Here is a 17,669-nt window from a genome sequence, read left to right as displayed (position 1 = left end):
TCCGCGGGGTCCTGGGGGTCCCCGCCCGCCTGTCCCGGAGCCCCAGCGGCGTCGGAGCCGCGTGACCCGCCGGTGCTCTACGACGAGGCGGCTTTCCCGGAAGAACAGGCGATGGAGCCGGGCCCCTCGTCTCCGGTTAGTACCTCCCTGTGCCGCCGTCCTGTGTGGGGGGCACCGACTGTCTCTGCGCGGCTGCCAGGGCACCCTAGCGGCGACGGGAGGGAGAGGACGCGGTCCCCTGAGAGTGGAGCCCACGAGCGCGGACAGCCACGCCCCGTGGCCAAGCGCTGAGGGCCACGCCGTTCCGTTTCTCCCCCGCAGCTCTTTCCCGGCGACGTGCTGGCCCTGCTGGAGACCTGGACGCCCCACTCGCCCCTGGACTGGCCACCGGCCTGAGTAGTTGAAGTGACGACGGACAACTGGGGCCTTGTTGGAGCACTGAGGCCTTTCTGGCCTCAGTACCCTCGAAGCGGCTCCTCTCCAGACTCCCAGTCCTGGCCCTGGGCACCGGCGATGCTGGCATGGGCATTCTTGAGGGTGAGAGCCTGTCCCAACCAGGACGCACCTCCCCGATGGAGGGTCCCATAGAGTAGACACTTTTAGGCAGGCAGGAGGCTCTGCTTAGTGTGTATTTATTTATTTGTGAATAAACTGTGCTGGTGTCAATTGGCAATTATTTCTTTCTCTAATATGGACACAAAGGTCCCTCCCTTTCCTCCAGAGAAGAACATAGTAGAGTTGAGAGGGTTTCTTGGAATCTTCAGAGCACACAGGCCCAGAACCCTTCCTCCTTGCCTGGTGGCTTAGCACCTCCTGTTCCAGATGGGTGGGCCTGGAAGTGGGGAGACACTTCATATGGGAAAGTGGCAGAAAATGGAGTCTTTTATTGAACTTGGTGGGTTGCTAGAGAAAACCAAAGTATCTCTGGAAAATACATTTTTTAGTGAAAACGTATTGTTCTTAGTGTGTCAGATCTTTTACACATCTTATACCCAAATTATTTTACAGAAGGCTAAAGCAAGGATTAGCACTTTGGTGTGCGTAGGATTTCGTTAGTGCCATTCATTCTGGGGCCGTTTCACATGTCCCAAGTCCTTATTCCCCTTGTTCTAGAGTATCCTGGCCAGGACTCTGAGATTTTCCCATCTCCCTTCACTCAGGTTTCCTTCTCATGTGGTTTAGGGATGTAAAATAACATCAGTGGGCCAGTCCTGAGTTTATGTAACTGGACCTCCCAGAAGCCTAGGTGAGACAAGGGGCCCATCTGGTTGCATCCAAGTCCACACAGCTGACCAGGCCAGGCAGCCACACCTATCTGCATTGGCTGGATTCAGATTAGGGAAGCGTTGTATGGGGAGAGGGGAACCTTGAGCTTGGATGGAGCTTGGCTTGAGTCGGAGTCGGATGAGCAGTCAAGCCTGGGCGTGCAAGGTGGGCAAGGGGATGTTTCTTTTAATTGACCAGTAGTGGTCCATTGTATGTATAGACCACAGTTTATCCATTCACACCTCAGGGCTCCAGCCTTGGCCAAGAGGGGCAGTAATTCAGAGTGGGGTGGGGGTCACTACCCTGTGCGTCAGGCCCAACCTGGCCACATTCGGCTGCAGAGAGTGGGTTACCAAAGCAAAGGCCCTGCAGTGTGGGCGGGACCTCACACGCCCACAACCACCCCACTCCCACTGAGCACCTCCACCCCATCTCACCACCCCTCCCAGAACCCTAAGAGGAGTAGATGGGACATCTTCCCCAGGAACCTACCAGGTTTAGAAGATCTATTTGCATGGCAAAGGCCCCACGGTTTAGGATGGGGAATTAAAGTTATTAGCAAGTCTTTTCACAGATAAGTGGGGCTCGTTGGCCAGCCCCTCCCCTGTGGAGGCCCTCTCCTCCCCCTCACAGTCAGTCGCTGTCCCGCCGTTTATTAGCACCTGGGTGTGATTTTCATTAACAGGTTCCTGCTAATAAGACCAAGGATTGGAGCTGGGAAGGGTGGCCTCCCAGCGTTCCCCAGCCCCACCCTTCCTGGGCCAGCCCCACTGCACCCGGTGGAAGCTCTGAGTGCCCGTTCAGAGGGACAGGACAGGACGCCAGCGTCCAGGTAGGTGAGCCGTGGGCGCATGCTCGCTCTCAGTTCTCAGCTAACCTGGGGTAAGCTCCAGCTGATGCGGCCATCGTAAGGATGGGAGAGTGAAGTGAAGCGGCTCACTGGTATCCTGCCGGCACAGATGTTCAGTGGCATTGGGATCCAGATGTGACTCCAGAGCCTGTGTGCTCACCCATGGGTGCACTGCTCCTGTGACAGATAAATACCAGCCTGTCTCAAGGACAGAGGGTAGTGGCTGGTGTTTCACCTCACCTGAGGACCTGGAAGGGTGCCCTGGTCCAGAGCCATCTGCGCACACGCTTGCTTGAAGGTGGGAGTAAGTGAGTGATGCTGTCAGCACAGGGCACAGCTCGCACTGTGGTCACCGCCGGTCAGCCATGCAGCCCTCCTTTCCCTCAGAGATGCTTGCACAGCCTGAGTCATCAGTACTCACATGACAGGGAAAAAGACATTTATAGAGCAGTGACCTTGGGCCAATCTCTGTGCTTAGGACTTTAAATTCATTTATTTTCAAGTCATTTTAGCCTTAGAGCTGCCGGGAGGCGGGTGTGTGCTGTTTTCCAGAGCAGGATGATGAAGGACAGAAAAAGGTCGAATTGTTCATGAAGCCAGTATGTGGCTATCGGAGTAGGGACGGCTGTGAGTGGTGGTTGACAGATCCGGTCTTTGGAACTGCCCTGGCAGGCATGCGTGCATGCAGCTCTCGTGTGACATAAAGCCTAGGGCACATAGGCAGGAAACATGCTTCTGCTTGTTGACCACACACGTTGCTCCTGCCGAGACAGCTGTGCTGTGCAGATGCTCATTCTGGATGGGCCAGCGTTGAGGAGGGGTAGCTAGGCCGGTCGTTCTGTACCCAAGACATGTACTCAGGGTCGTGTCAGGGTCACACTATGAACCCGGGATGGAGGAAAGAGAGTATCTTCGTCTAGGGGACATTTAGCTAGTCGGGACCAGCGCTGTGAGGAAGGTGTCATGCCAACAAGGAGCATGTGTATGACCCAGGGGAGGAGGTGGATGAGGACACACAAGAAGTTGCCATCAAAAACCTAGCATGCAGCGGGCCTCCCCAGGCAGTTTATCACGGGGGAGGCTAAGACACGTGAACCACCTGCAGTACTCAAAGGCACCACACGGTGTCCTAGGAAAACAGTGCCTGGGCCCTCCCGGGGTCTGGACTGGGAGGAGAGGGCAGTGAAGTTGTACACACCACAGCAGCTTTGCAGTGTAGAAACAATGTCTGTTTATTTTGAGTGAGGCATCTGTCTGCCTGAGGGCTCTGCCAAGCGGCACAGTGGTTGAAACCCCACAAAATAGCACCTTTCCCCTGACTGGCTCTTGGAGCTACCAGACTGCAAGTCCAGGCCCCTTGGACCTACTGAGCTGCAGCCCTTTGTCGCTGTGTCTCTTCACTTCAGGGCCTCTTGGGGAGAAGGCTGCCTGTGGCTGAAACCTCTTCGGAGAGCCCAGGGCCGCGGCCCAGTCACTTCCTGAAGTTCTCTCTCTGGAGAAGCAAGGAGTACCTGCGTAGCCGCGTCCAGTGCTCCTGCTCCTTTACCTTGTTCTCCAGCTTCTGAAACCTGCGGGGCACACGGATAGAGCTGAGAGGAACCTGCTTTGTGCCCTGTTCCCTACTTCCGCTCTCAAGTCCCTAGGGGTGATCTTGACACCCCGTGCTAATATTAGGGGCTCCAAATGACATGTCATCTCTGTGTCTTCAGGACTCAGGCTGGGGCACAGAAGGCACCTGACACACCTTTGCCGAATGACTCAGAGGTAGCACTCTAAGTGAGGAGGACAGTGAGGGACGGCACAGTGAGGTTAAGAAAGCGAGTCTGTCTGCATGGACCGACATTAAAAACGTCGGAATGCCAGCAGCTCCATCACTGAGCATTTCTTGAGCATCTGCTAAGTGACAGGCACTGGTGCAAGTGCTGGGACAACCTCAGTGACCAACCCTGCCCCTCCCTCTCCACAGTGTCATAAAGGTGACAAGTGAGAGAACACGCTTGCTTGAAGGTGGGAGTAAGTGAGTGATCTGTGACAGGGGGCATGTAAGTGCAACAGAGAGAAAATGCTGGAAGGAGGCAGCGGTGGGCCCTGCTGGGGGTGCGCCCAGAAGACAGAGCGTTTGTTTGCCGTTGGGTCTTTTAAAAAACAAGAGGATGTTTTCTCCGTTTAAATAACAAATGCATGTTCAATACAGAAAAATCAGAAGTCTAGGATCCACCCCTCACGCTGCATGCAGAGTTGGCCGCTGTGAGCAGGGTGCCTCTTTCTCTGAATCGGGCGGTAGGGCATGTGGGTGACCCTGGTGGTGCAGGCGAGAGGGCGGCCCTTTGGGACTGCAGTGCCCTGGGAAGCGGGGTTGTCCAGCAGGGAGAGGTGGCAGGAGAGCCTGCCTTGTGGAGGGAGCAGGTGGAAGCTGGGCAGGGCGGCCCGGGTGGGACCAGCTTGGCCGCAGTGCAGTTCCCGAGGTGGTGCTCTGGGCCGAGGAGGGAGTGAGGAGGATGCCGGGCTCATCCGAGGCTGGGCACTGACTGGCAGGGCCCCCCTGGGAAAGTCCCCTGTGGAGCCTGAGAGCCCCTCCCTCCACCACCAGCAGCAGAGGTTTCTCCTTCCCGTGACGGTGTAACACAGCGTGTGACTGCAGTCTGATGTTTGCAAGGGACAGATGAGGTTTGTGCGTACAACGTCCAGAAAGACGGGCCGTCCATTTGCAAAGGGGGAGGGGACATGGTGCACCTACAGTCCCTGCGGAAAGCCTTTGACTTCAGGTAGACTGACTAACTGCACGGCTGAGGCCTGTGCACCTCTAGATAATTTTCCAGGGAATTATCTCTCTGTTTCTCAAGAAGGGCAAAGGAAAGTTGGGATGGACCCACCATTCCCACCCTAGGGATAGTAATAAAGGGTCTCTGGACACCACCTCTTGCCCCACTTCTTCAGCCTCGCAGGAAATGTCGCCTGGTGTCCACACAGGGCCTGCCCAACCCCTCCCCAAGGGGGCCACGTACACTGTGGGCCCTAGGCCTGTTAGGTCACCCCAGGAGCCCGCCTGTGGCGGAAAGCTGGGTGGGTAGAACCTGCACCTTTCCTGGCCTTGTGTTCCACAGAGAATAAAGGGAGAGAGAGACAATTTCTGTCTCCTTCCTGCTGTCCCGAAATTTCTGTCTTGTCAAAAGTTTGTCGCAGCCGGAGATGGCACACACTGAGGCAGTGGAGCCAGATGGAAATGGTGCCCCAGAGGCCTGGGCCGCATGGGAGCAGACGCCAGGCTTGGGGCTGGCAGCAGGGGATGTGCCACACTTAGCACTAACTGGCCTCCTTTCAAAGCCCCGAAGCCCGGGCGCCATCCCACGCCGTCCTTACGAAAGTCTCGGCAGATTTTGCAAAAACAGTTTGGACAGAGTATTGCAAGTGCGAAACTTTGAGATTGCCACATGAGCCCATTGCCCTGAAGTTTCACTTAGATTTAGGGCCAGTGGAAACTTACAGACACACACTATAAAATATAGGAAAAAGTAGGATTGAAATCTTCAGTACGTACACAGATATGAGTGGTACACAACAAGAGTAAAATGTTAATGACAGAATTTAGGTTTTGGGTATGGGGGTGTTCACTGAAACTTTTTCAAAGCTGCCATGTGTTTGAAATGTTTCATAATAAAATGGAGTAGGCACGCCAGTTTGAAAGCCTTGGATATCAACCTCAGAGCAAGTAGAGCAGGAAAGCCTTCCCTAAATGATAGTGTTCCCCAGCTTATTGCTGGGACCCAATTCAGGAAATGGGTTGTCACCAGGGGTGTGATCGAAACACTGCGATGAGGTCCAAGCCAACATTCCTTCCAGCGGGGCCTGCCACAACCACACAGTACGTCCCCTCCCAGCTCCTGCTGGGTCCCTAAGTTCCCACTGCTTGGTCAGCCCCAAGCCCTGCCCTTGTCCCCCAGGGCCCCACCTGGTCTGCTCTGGTGACTCCAGCCCTCTGCTCTGCCAAAGGTTCCCTGGAAGGCAGCCTTCTCCACCCACCCAGTGCTCTGGGGCCTTACCGGGGAGGTGGGGGAAGGGTGACCTGAGAGCTAAGCTATGTTGACAGGAAGGAGAGACAGTTAGAAGGGAGGAGGTGGAAGAGGCTGGTGGAAGTCAGGGCAGAAAGGACTGGCTTTTCCTTCTTAGAGCAGGTAAAAAGTGAATGTGAAATGTGATCTTAACTTAGTAAAAACACCGAGGGAAAACGCCTGGACGGACACTAATATATTAGTGGTGTTGCTGCTGTTTCTGGTGACGGGATTATGGATTATTTAAGTTTCCTTTTTTGCATTGTCCTGTTCTCTAAGTTTCTACAAGTACACATATAACGTATGTCGGAAATAATGAACACGAGCGTTTACAATGGGGAGCAACTCTGTTAGGGTATTAGTCCTCCACTCGAGCCAGGTTTTTTTTTGAGTGCTAACCTCCACCGGCACCCCACCCCGTGGCGGAGGGTAGGAGTGTCGATTAGGGACTGAGGCTTCCTAAACTTGTCGGGCCCTCTGCTGCTTGGCAGGAGGTGAGCCCAGAGCTGGGCTGGTCGCCTGTGGCCTGTTCCCCCTGGGTAGCGTGGCCAGTTGGCTTCGGGTAAAGTGGGGTGGCTTGCCCTTTGCTAGGCCAGTAAAAGGAGGGATTTTGACAGAAAGGACAGAAATGGAAACAGGCTCATTAAACAAGGAGTTCTCGGGGCTTATACCAAACAAGAGCTTTTTTTGTATGTGGTAAAGTTACAAGTAGGGACAATACCCCAAAAACAATAATGCATACCTTATCACCCAAATATAACTACTATTACTATTCAGGTACACATTTCCAGTTTTCTCTCTTTTACTCAATATCAGGGTTATACTGTAAATATTATTTTGTGAATTCTCCCATATTTTTATTTTGGAAAATTTCAAATCTGTAGAAAAGTTGCAAGTAGTACGATGAAGGCTTCACCTAACGTTCACCCATTGCTAACATTTTCTCTCCCCCTCTTTCTCTCTGTCTCTCTCCATAAATATTTTTGTGGTTTTCACCCACTGTTAGCATTTTCTCTTTCTGGCTCTCTCTGTAAATGTTTTCCTGGATGCACTTGAAAGTAACTTGTAGACATTGTAATACTTTGCCCTTAACTCTTTCAGCTGCACCTCTAAGAACACGTCATCAAGCGTCAAAATAAACCTCCATGTGAGGAATAGCAAAGTGTTCTGGGTAGATCTTTCATCAGGGGAGGTGTCAGCTGTCCCCGTCTTCATTGTCCTCCTTCCCCAAGACCCACTGGCCATGTTCCTCTTCCACATAGCATGCTTCCCTCCGTCCTGAGACACTGAAAGCCACCCAGGCAACCCGGCACGGCCTGGCCGGAACTAAATGCAGCAGGTCAGCCGCAGTCACGACGGGAGGGGCAGTGGTGCGCCTTTGTGGTGGTGTTTAGAATTCTCCCCGGGCATGAAGTTGGACTAACGGAGAGAGGACCCATCGTAGGGGGAGGACCCATTCTCGTACCTCCCATTTACTGAGCCACCACCCTATGCCTAGCACTTCGTAGATATTATCTCACTGAATACCTGGAGAGGAACCTACATCCTCGAAGGCTCGCTCTGACCATCAAACCAGCGCCACGATTTCTCATCGCAGCCAACCCAGGGGCCCGGCGGGCCGGACCCAGCACTCTACCTCTTCTGCAGCAGGTTCTCGCATCTTTTCTCCAAGGGCAGCACGTGGGGGAAGGCCATGTCTTCCGTCAGGTCAACTTGAGAAACGTTGCAGTTCCTTAAGACGTTCTCCAGAAGTGGGTAGGCGTTGAAATGGAAATAGAAGACAGAATTTTGGCTGTCCTCGGTGTCGTCAGTGGGCTCCGTCTCATCTGGACGGTCTCCTAAGATGAAACGAGAGTGCTGTGTGCTGTGTGAGGATTACTTTCCCCGTGGCCTCTGTGGCCTGAGCGGGTCGGTGGGGACTGCTCTCTGCTGGTAAACGTTTGGTCACTGGGGCTGGGCTGTGAGGGGCTCACCCCATCACAGAGAAGGCCTGCCTGGCGTTTCATCTCAGTGCCTGGGGAGGACTTGGCCTGTGGCAGCGGGGGGACAAAGAGTGGGGAGCAGACTGGGCAGGGTCACCCTAGGCTTGGTGACAGGACTGAGAAGGAAATGGTCAGCGGCTGCCGGTCTGAGCAGCAGCCCTCATGGTCCCCCTTCCATACCTCGGAGCAGGAAACACGGGTGGTGTGAAGACACGACAAACACTGGCTTCCAGGGGAGCGCCAGGCGGCAGGGGCTGGGCGGGGCAAAGGCACAGACGATCTGACGCTTGGCCACGTCCCGGAGGTGCACGGAGCCGCCCCTGGAGAAGGTCAGCACCTGGGAAGCAGGATGACAATGAATGGGGACTTCTCTACTGTGCCAGTCACCCCAGTATGGACAAAGAGTCAGCTGGACATAAAAAAAAATGAAAACAACATACATGCTCTGGACCCTGTTCAGGGGAGTGGCAGGAGTGTGTGATTAATCATTTGGTGCCACCGGCCGCAGCAGGCCCTTGTCCAGGTGCTGTGTCTGGCCCCCCCTCCCCCAACCCCCACCCCTGCCCCAGCATCTCTGCCGCAGAGCTGGGCCAACACAGCTGGCCAGGAGACTCAGCTCCGCATTTGGGCGGATGCCCCTTCCTCCCCGCTCCTCGGGGGGTCCCCGCGCAGTCCATCAGCCCCTCCTCGCCTGAGGTCTAGACGGGGCTTGTCTCCTGCCCAGGCTCTTCCTCCCTGGAGAGGAACCTACAAAACTTGCTCTGATCTTCGAAGACCCTCCTGGACCCTGCGTCCTCCTCCAGCTGCCACGCCGTTTCCTTTCCCACACTCAGTGTGTGTCCGAAAGAGTCTGTCTTCAGTCTCTGCTCCTCCACCTCCCCGTTCCCATCTGTCGTCTGTCCCCCGCCATGGACACTGGTCTCCGTGAGGTGCTTGGTTTCTGTTCGGCTCAGGACACTGTGCTTCACCGCCTTCAGCCTCCTTTCTGAGCTCCCAAGGGGCGCTCTCCCGGTTTCCCCGAAGTGTCCCTCCCAGTCACCGCGTCGGCTCGTTTCCTTTGTCCTGTCACTGATGGTAGTACCCACAGGGAACCTCTTCCACTCACCACTTCTCTCTGACTGGGGGGACCCGCCGGTCCCCAGCTTTAAACACCTCTAACCGCTGCTGAGCACCGGGCTCCCCGAGAGCCTCCTCGGGAGGTCCTGCGGGCCCCTCGCCCTGGGCAGCACCACATGGGCAACCACTTGTTCCCACCGCGGGATCCGCCTCTGCCTCCCGTCCCGTGGCCTCGGCACAGGCAGCCCGGCCTGGTGGAGTCCGTCTCACGCCTCTCCCTCGCCGGCCTCCCGCTGCCCCAACTCCCCGTGGTGCTGCAGGCCGCATGGCGTCACCAGCCTCCTCCCGCTCCACACCCCACAGGCTCTGCCCCTGCAGCTGCATGACCTCCCTGTGGTCCTGGACACGCACTGTCCTCCTGCCTCCGTGGTGCTGCCTTCTTAGCTCCCGTGGCTCAGCTGTCCTGCCACCTCCAGAAGAGGTGTCCCTCCACCCACCAGCCTCTGCAGGTCGAGTTAGGTGACCTCGCTCTCCGGTCATGGGGGACTTTCTCTGTCCCTTCTGGGAGCCCCAGAGCTGATCCAGTGCCGAGCACGTGATCGGCCTTCCGCAGATATTTGTGAGAAACACGAACACATTCACGAAGAGGAATGAGCGGCATCGGGAACCTACCATGCCAGGCAAGGTTCGGACAGGGACCACTGCACAGATGGCTTCTTCAGGGTGCTTTACAGGCCTGTGGGAAACAAGACCCAAGGCATTCATCCTCGAAGAGTTCGAAAGTTTCGCTCTCCTCTCCTCGGCCTTTTCTTGGAGAAACTCTTGTACGTAAGCATCAGGAGGTTCGCTGTGGGCTGTTTGTAGGAGCGGAAGCTGGGAGCAGTGCAAACCAGCACTGGGGGGACAACGCCTGAGAAACTGATGCACACGGTGGGGCGCCGGGCGGCGAGGAAACTCAGCGTCGCGCCAAGAAAGTTACAGAATAAATAGCATGAGAAACAAGTGGGCAAAACCAAAGACTGCGACGCCATTTACACGTTTCCTCAGCATGCACAGCTGAGCAGTACTCTGCTTGGAGACACGGGCACGTGGATGAGGTTACTTCTTAAAGGAGAGCAGAGACATGAATTTAGGAAAACGACGTGGTGGATTGAAAAAAAAAAAAAAAATTGGCCATAATGTTTGCAGCGGCTCCCATCAAAAGGTGGAGTCTTTCCACTGTCTTTCCACTGCCTGAATGCAGGTGTGACCACGCGCCGTGCTTAGTCCAAGGTCACGCAAGCGAAGGCTTGGAAAGCATTCGGGCGCGCTGGCTGCCCTCACTTGTTGCTGGGGACCTTAGGCTACCAGGTGACAGCAGCGCCTGTGGGAGAGGCCAGAAGGAGGAGAACCAAGTGCCCTGGCCAGTAGCCTGCAATCTGCCAGATATGTGAGTGAGGCCATCTAGACCACCCGGCCCTTCGCTCGGGCTGCCGGCTGCTCCAGGCACGTGTGAGCATAAGCAAGACCCAGCAGAAGAACTGGCCAACTGAGCCCGGCCCACATGCTGACCTACAGAATCGGGCTAAACAATGACTGTTCTCTTAAGCCATTGAGGTGTGGGGTAGTTTGTTGTAGACAGTGAGAGATCATGAGCGAGGTGGTTACCTTTGAGGAGAAGCGGGAAGGATACGATCAGGGAGAAGGACACAGCCTCAACCGAATTAGAGCCGACCTACTTAAGCTCAGTCATGGTTCCATGGGAGTCTGTCTCCCTCTCCCCTCCCCTCCCCCATACGCATAGATCATTTGCATGCATAAAACACTTCACAGTTGAAAAAAGAGAGAGTTCTTGGGGAAACTGATAAAAGGCGAACCGGGTTATTTTGGCAAAAATGACCCTCTTGGCCGTGCGGGGGAGGTGAAGGCTGTCATTTGTGCCGGCATACGACTTTGTTAGAAGCACGCTGTATACCCACATCTAAAAGACACTGGGGGTCCTGCAAAGCTCATTGGGAGAGTGGTCGCTGTGAGGAAGGTGGACTCTGGCTGGCGAGGTGCTCAGCGTTTCGCCATTAACCAGCGTCATCTGTCTGGCAGATCACCTACCCATCCGGCCCTGGGGCCACTGACCTCTCAACAAGCACGCTGATGGTGGGCTCTTGGGTCCCTTTGGCTACCACCAGATGGAGAGAAGCGTCTGTGCACAGCACCACACACATGACTTGGGATTTCGGTGGACTCTCAGGATATACGTTCTGTCCTTCGAGGACTAAGAAGTATTTTAGGAAGATGATGCTTTGGCAGAAACGTCCCTCAGGGAGAGCGACGACCCCGAGAGGGAATCCTGGAATGGACAGGCATACAAGCGGATCAGCAAGGAGACAGAGGGATGCAGGCCTGGGCGCCAGGGCTGTGACCTGGGCAAAATCCCGGAGTGAGCGCCCCTTTCGGGGGGACCCCTGCTAAGCATGGAGAGGAGCTGGGGACGGGGCGAGTATCCAGGAAGAATTTCTCAGTATCCGGAAAAATGAAAAGCTATTGGGAAAGAAATTGTGAAGTCGCAATCATTCGTTTGCCCTTGAAATATCTTTCACTGTTACAGTGCTGCTGTGGGTGCGGTCGGTAAAATCCAGGAGGGCCTTCAGCCACGTTTATCCTAGCGGCACGTGGGGAGAATGTCTCCCTGTTTGACATAACCACTGAATTCTTCAGATGGAAAGAGCCCCGGCGAGGGAAGCACATCACCGACTTGACAGAAGCCCCCCTCGGGACAGCCAGCTCTGCTGTCCAATCACAAGCTCCCCAGTAAACAGGGCACCGTGTCTGGTCCTCCTCACCGACTCGCCTGTCACCAGGGAAGAAGGCCACCTTTACTCTCAAGTGAACCACACATCCAATTGTAAAATGACCAACCACTGTTTGATTTGTTGCTTTTTAAAAAAGTTTGGTGAAAGAGGGACACTCCCTTAGAGGCCGGCTGACGTGGGATAAACTGATACCTTCGCTTTTCTACACCTGCCAAGCTAGACCCAGGATCTCAGGGCCCCACCAAGGCGACTCCCCACCCAGAATAGTTGCTGGTCTCTTAGCTTCAATAGCAGGAAGGTTTCTAGACACTCCCTTAGAGGCCGGCTGACGTGGGATAAACCGATACCTTCGCTTTTCTACACCTGCCAAGCTGGACCCAGGATCTCAGGAAGGTTCCTGTCGTTGGGTGGGGTGGAAGGGCAAGAAGGAAGACTTGCTTGTTTTGAGGGCACGGGGACCAGGAGGACAAGGGCCGAGGCCGCTGTGATCTCACTTGCCATGCTGGAGGGTGATGGTGAAGGTGCTGGTCGGACTTCTGAGACCTGGCACAGGGCCAGGCACAGAGCGAGCACTCGCTAACTAACCAGGGTTATGTTCAGTAAATGTTGGTTGAATGAACGAATGAGCTGAAAGCAGAGGATCTAACGGAAGGCCCAGAACCTGCAGGAATTCAGAGCTTCCCAGAGTCTCAGTACCTGCAGATCCACCCAGGTGCCGGGCAGCGGTGGGGGCTCACCTTCGGCCATGTCCCACACCGTGAGCACGCCGTCCTCGCAGGCCAGCACCAGGTAGGAGGAGGAGTAGCTGAGCTGAGAGACGGCGATGGGCGCAGCACAGGGCCACACGCCCTCAGGGTCTAGTGAGGAACATACCGGTCACCAGGTGGCCTCCAGACCCCACACCTAGCCATCGCCTCCACTTGGCCAACCGGAGACCCAGACTAGTCTGCCTGTCTCGGACGCGGGCGGGAGCATCTGTTGGGACTCACCATCCCTCTGCTGTCTGTACAGTGCCATCTCTTTCCTCAGGAGAGTGTGACAAGTCACACTACCGTGACACTACAGCTGGCATTCAGTGAGCGCTGACTAGGCGCTAACACTGTGGTGAGCGCTTTACACGCATCGTTTTATTTAATTCCCGTGCGGATCCTATGAGGTGGGTCCTGTTAGCACCCTTTATTTCCAGATGAAGAGACTGAGGCTGAGAAATAAGTGACTTGCCCCAGAGCAGAAGTCGAGGTTAGAAGCCAGGGTGCCTGGGAAAGGGACGGAAGAAAAGCAATTCTTCCTTCGTGAATTTCTAAATGGCACTTTTGAAGTATAATTGTAAAGTATAATGTAAGCGTACCAGTTCAAGGACTTGGGACAAAGCGAACTTGCTCACGCAAGCTGCTTCCATGAATTTGTAAAAAGCAAGCCCATGACCACCCATGTTTCCTAAGTGCCTTTCAATTGCAAAGAGCTTTCACATACAAAATACTGGATTTTGCTGTTCACGGCAGATGCGTGCAGTAGAAAGCGACGGCGTAGTTAATTAGCTCTGTGTGTCAGATGAGACATCGGGGGGACTGGGGCATCAGGCGACTGCGGGTGGGGTGGGATCACACCACTGAGCCACCCACTTCTGCCTGCACAGATCTGGTCCCCTGAAGTGACACCGTGGTGTCAGTCGCAGGCTCCCAGCTAGGCTGAAGAAGGGCATGCTCTGAGGGCCCCGAGCTTGGGCAGCTCCCCCGTCAGCGGTGCAGTACCGACTTTATCCTTCAGGGTCCGGTTAAGTGAGTAGAGGAAGAAGTTGTGACATCCAGTCCAGTGGACGCCAAGGACACAGGCTACCCCTGGGAAAGAAGAGAGGAAAGGGGCGTCACGCGAGGAGTCTGGGTGGCTGTTGGTTGGTGTGGAAGGTATTTGCCCAAGAAGAAGTCGGTTTGAAATCAGAAGTGGTTCTAATAGGCAGCACCCAACAGAAGGGTGCGCTTCCTGGGGAGGAGGGGCTGGGCACCCTCAAGAAGGGCTGTTTCTAGGGCCAGCTTGCCTGCCTGGGCAGGGACAACGGTCACCTGACTTTGGCTGCTTTCACACCTTCTAGATCATTCATGTCCATTTGGCTCTCAGTGTTTTAAATAACATCTTCTACCAAATGAATTCCTATCCAGAAGCAGCCTGGTGGGATGCGTGGTCATTCCCTCCTCTGTGGCAGTCACCCCCTGAAGACAGTGCCAGCCTCCATTATCAGGGAATCTGGGCTTGGGGGCCACAGATCCAACCAGGAACTGTTCAAGGACAGCCAGCATCTACTTTCCACCTTGTCCCCTCCCGTCACGCAGGGTTTGCTGTGTGGAGCTTCTGCCGGAGGGCTTGCTGAGGCATTCCCCCAAGGTGACTGGCCATGTGCCCAGGACAACCACCTGCTTCATGTTCATTTACCTGCAGGGCTCTTGACCTCTGTTGGCATCACAGTTATGCAGCTCGGAAGGAGGAAATGGAACGTGGCCATACTGGGAAGGAAAGAGACACCTGTCAGAACCATGGCAGACTCCTAGGCCACATGCGATGCTGGCAGCCTCAGTATTAGGACCAGAAGTGGGTAGTTAGGATGGACCCTCCCAGGGTTACAGAGCCAGAGGCAGATCGCATGCTGTGTGCTGGGCCTGGCACATTGTTGAAGGCAGGGTGGGCAGGGCGGGCGGAGCCGTGGGAGCCTCTCAGGCCCGGAACAGCACCCAGCTCTGGGCAGAGTCGTCCCTGACCTCGGGGAAGACCCCTCCGTGACCAGACTTGGTGATGTACACAGATGCTCTCTTATCCTGGAGGCAGCCCAGCCCGTGGTGTGCTCATAGATTGGCTCTTTTTAAAGCCCCAATTTCCTGATTTTATAGGGTTTGTAGCTTTTTTTTGTGGTGTAAATACCCCCAAGATGGACAATTATCAGCGTTGTAACAACTGGCCTGCAAAATTTCTAAATGCCTTGTTAGCCTGCCCACTGGTGAACCTTGCTGGGGTCTAGTTCGGGTCTCGGGTAGCTGCCATTGGGGCTTAGCCCTAGGACTTCCTGTCCTGAAGTGAGGAAACTCAAGGTCCACTTGAGAGCAAGGTGAGAGGTTTCACTTCCATGTGAAGCAGGATCCACAGGGGCTGTGAGGAGAGCCAGCTCCTGAAACCTGCTCTGGCAGACGCTTCGGAGGCTTGGGCTCAGTGTTTACAGTCAGGACATGGGGTGAGTGAGGCCTGCCTGCTGACCGGGGGGTTAGAAAGTGACAAATCTTAATAGTTACGTGTTAACATATTACACATTTAGGAAGACTGGATGGAAATGGAGAAAATGTTAATAGTGGCGTCTTATGGTTCCATCTCTAGGATCTTCTGTGGTGTCTCGGTAATCAGGAAAAAAAGTTTTTTCCAGAGATGACACATACATAAAATTGCAAAGTAAGCTGTGCTTCTCCTCCCCATAGCTATTCTATTCTCTCTGGAAACTTACGTTCTCAGCCTTTATTCTAACTCTAGTTGAACAGTCTTCATACAACTTGTCGAAAGATCTGCTTAAGTTCTCAGAAAAATCCCCCAAACCAGGAGCTTTTAGACCCGGATTAATTTGAGTCCTCGGGTTGATTCCTGTGCGCGCCCAGAGAGGAGAAGCTCTGAGGGGTTCCGGGGAGCGGGGCGACGGGGCTGGGCCTCCTCCCGGCTCACTTGGGCGGCTCCTCCTCGCATTCCCCGTCCAGGTCCAGGTACTTCTTGTACGTGGCGTTGAAGATGGCCGCTTGCTGCTCCCACTGGCTGTCCTTGATGAAGTGGTTCTGCCCCGAGCCCAGCCCGTAGCAGTCCTCTATCTTTGCAAAGACTTCCAGGGGGCTCTTAAATGTGGTACCTGGGTTGAAAATATTCCAGAATCGGTCAGACCCTCTGGCTCCCCGCTTCCTGGTGTTCCCCTCCTTCCCCCAGGCTTCCCACCTTCCTGTGTTTACACTTAGCCAGCTCCCTCCCTCCTAAAAACTGCCTTCCTCTGTCAGTCACCTTCTCTATCAGTCTCCTTCCCAGTGACCTGTTCTTTCTTTCTTTTCCCTCTATTCCTAAATCCACAGTAAAACTGGGCGATCTGTTTTCTGGGTTCACACCCCAAATTTTCAGAACTCTGCTGTCTTTGGAAGGTGCCCAGGTCCCTCAAGTTGCCCAAGAGGTCCCCTTTCCCAGGCAACCACTGTTATCAGTTCTTACATGACTTTCCGGAAGCAGACTCTTTTTTAAAATAAACAAAAGGGAGCATATTCCACACTAATAGCTCTCAGACCGTGGTCCCAGGTCATCAGGGATCTGACAGGGTCAGTGGGGAACTTGTCAGAAATTCCCGGGCCCTACCCGAGACCTACTGAAACAGAAACAAACCGTGGGTGAGGCCCAGCAACTGAGTTTTAACAAGTCCTCCAGGTGAGCCTGATCCAGCTCCATATGGACCCCTTGCATATTCCCTCAACAAAGTATCTTAGAGACCTCTTCAGGTCAGTATTGTATATCTCCTTCGTTGTTACTTTCATTTTTAACCCTTTTTCTTATCGTGAAATATTTAGAAAAGAACATAAACATATACCTTAATAAATAATAAAGCAAACATCTGTTTCTGCTTGGGTCAACAAGCAGAGCATTGCCCACCCCCTAGAAGCATCCCAAGTGGCCCTCTCCAGTCACAACCCTCTGGGAAGAGTGGCAGCCATTCTCGTGGCTTTTATGTAACCACTTCATTCCATTATTTTACTTTGGCTATCTAAATATGCATCTAAACACTACAGCTTTGTTTTGTCTGATTTTGGACTGTACACAAATGGAGTTACACAATGTTAACTCTGTTTGCTGCTTGTGGGATCGATCCACTTTGTTGTATATAGCTGTAGCTTTCCTTTTCATGGCTATGTAGTATTCCATCAGGCAGCTATACTACAATTTAATTATCTGTGCTATTGTTGATGGACATTTTGGTTGTTTCATGTTTGGGGCTGTCGGGCATCATGACACTGTTACCATTCTCATATGTCTCTCCCGGTACACATTTATCTGCAAACCTGTCGCGCATATGCGTAGATGTAGGGTGACCAACTCATCCTGGCTTGCTCAGAGGTTTTCTAGTTTTAGCACTGAAAGCCCCAGAACCCAGGTAATCCCTCAGTCTCAGGCAGATTGGTGTGGTAGATCACCCTATAAGGGAGTGTAAATGCTGGGTCACAGGATGTAAATTATCTTCAACATCACTAGATAATACCAAATATACGGGAAGTCTGATTATTCTCCATCCTCACTGACACGTATGTATGGTGGGTGTCTTTTAATTTTAGCTTTCCTGGTGGGTGTGGAATGGTATCTCATTATTGCATTTCCTGGATAACTAATGATGTTAAGCACCTTTCTTATGTTTATTGGCCATTTGAATAATCTCTTGCCTGTTTTATACGGGATCATCTGTCTTTTTCTTAATCATTTTTAGGAATTATTTATATAGTCTGGGTATGGACCATTCATAAGTTTTATGTGTTCTGCAGCTATGTTCTCACAGTATGTGGCTTGCTCTTTCATGCTCTTAATGATGTCTGTGGATGATTAAAAGCCCTTAATTTTAACGTAGTCAAATTTACCAGATTTTTCTTTTATCGTAAGTACTTTTTGTGTTTTGTTTAAAAAGCCTTTC

General features: G+C 53.6%; 2 protein-coding genes across 2 annotated transcripts in view; one reads left to right on the top strand and one right to left on the bottom strand.

Moving 5' to 3' along the window:
* The window catches only part of PEX11A (peroxisomal biogenesis factor 11 alpha), a 38,767-nt gene continuing 21,098 nt past the window's right edge, over window positions 1-17,669 (top strand). The window contains exons 1-3 of the mRNA XM_015594257.2: window positions 1-135; window positions 322-537; window positions 1,952-2,098. The gene's annotated coding sequence lies outside the window, so the exon portion shown is untranslated. The remainder of the gene's footprint in view (window positions 136-321; window positions 538-1,951; window positions 2,099-17,669) is intronic.
* Window positions 3,588-17,669, bottom strand: part of WDR93 (WD repeat domain 93) — a 28,280-nt gene continuing 14,198 nt past the window's right edge. Inside the window, exons 9-17 of the mRNA XM_006905268.3 lie at window positions 15,686-15,863; window positions 14,420-14,490; window positions 13,744-13,830; window positions 12,730-12,849; window positions 11,316-11,529; window positions 9,876-9,939; window positions 8,328-8,484; window positions 7,802-8,003; window positions 3,588-3,684 (exon numbers count right to left, since the gene is read on the bottom strand). Coding sequence (XP_006905330.2) covers window positions 3,588-3,684; window positions 7,802-8,003; window positions 8,328-8,484; window positions 9,876-9,939; window positions 11,316-11,529; window positions 12,730-12,849; window positions 13,744-13,830; window positions 14,420-14,490; window positions 15,686-15,863 — 1,190 coding nt within the window. The remainder of the gene's footprint in view (window positions 3,685-7,801; window positions 8,004-8,327; window positions 8,485-9,875; window positions 9,940-11,315; window positions 11,530-12,729; window positions 12,850-13,743; window positions 13,831-14,419; window positions 14,491-15,685; window positions 15,864-17,669) is intronic.

This window comes from Pteropus alecto, unplaced genomic scaffold (genome assembly GCF_000325575.1).
Source record: "Pteropus alecto unplaced genomic scaffold, ASM32557v1 scaffold60, whole genome shotgun sequence".
Lineage (NCBI taxonomy): Eukaryota > Metazoa > Chordata > Mammalia > Chiroptera > Pteropodidae > Pteropus > Pteropus alecto.
The sequence above is the reverse complement of the archived record's forward strand: the minus strand, read 5'-3'. Positions and strand labels throughout refer to the sequence as shown.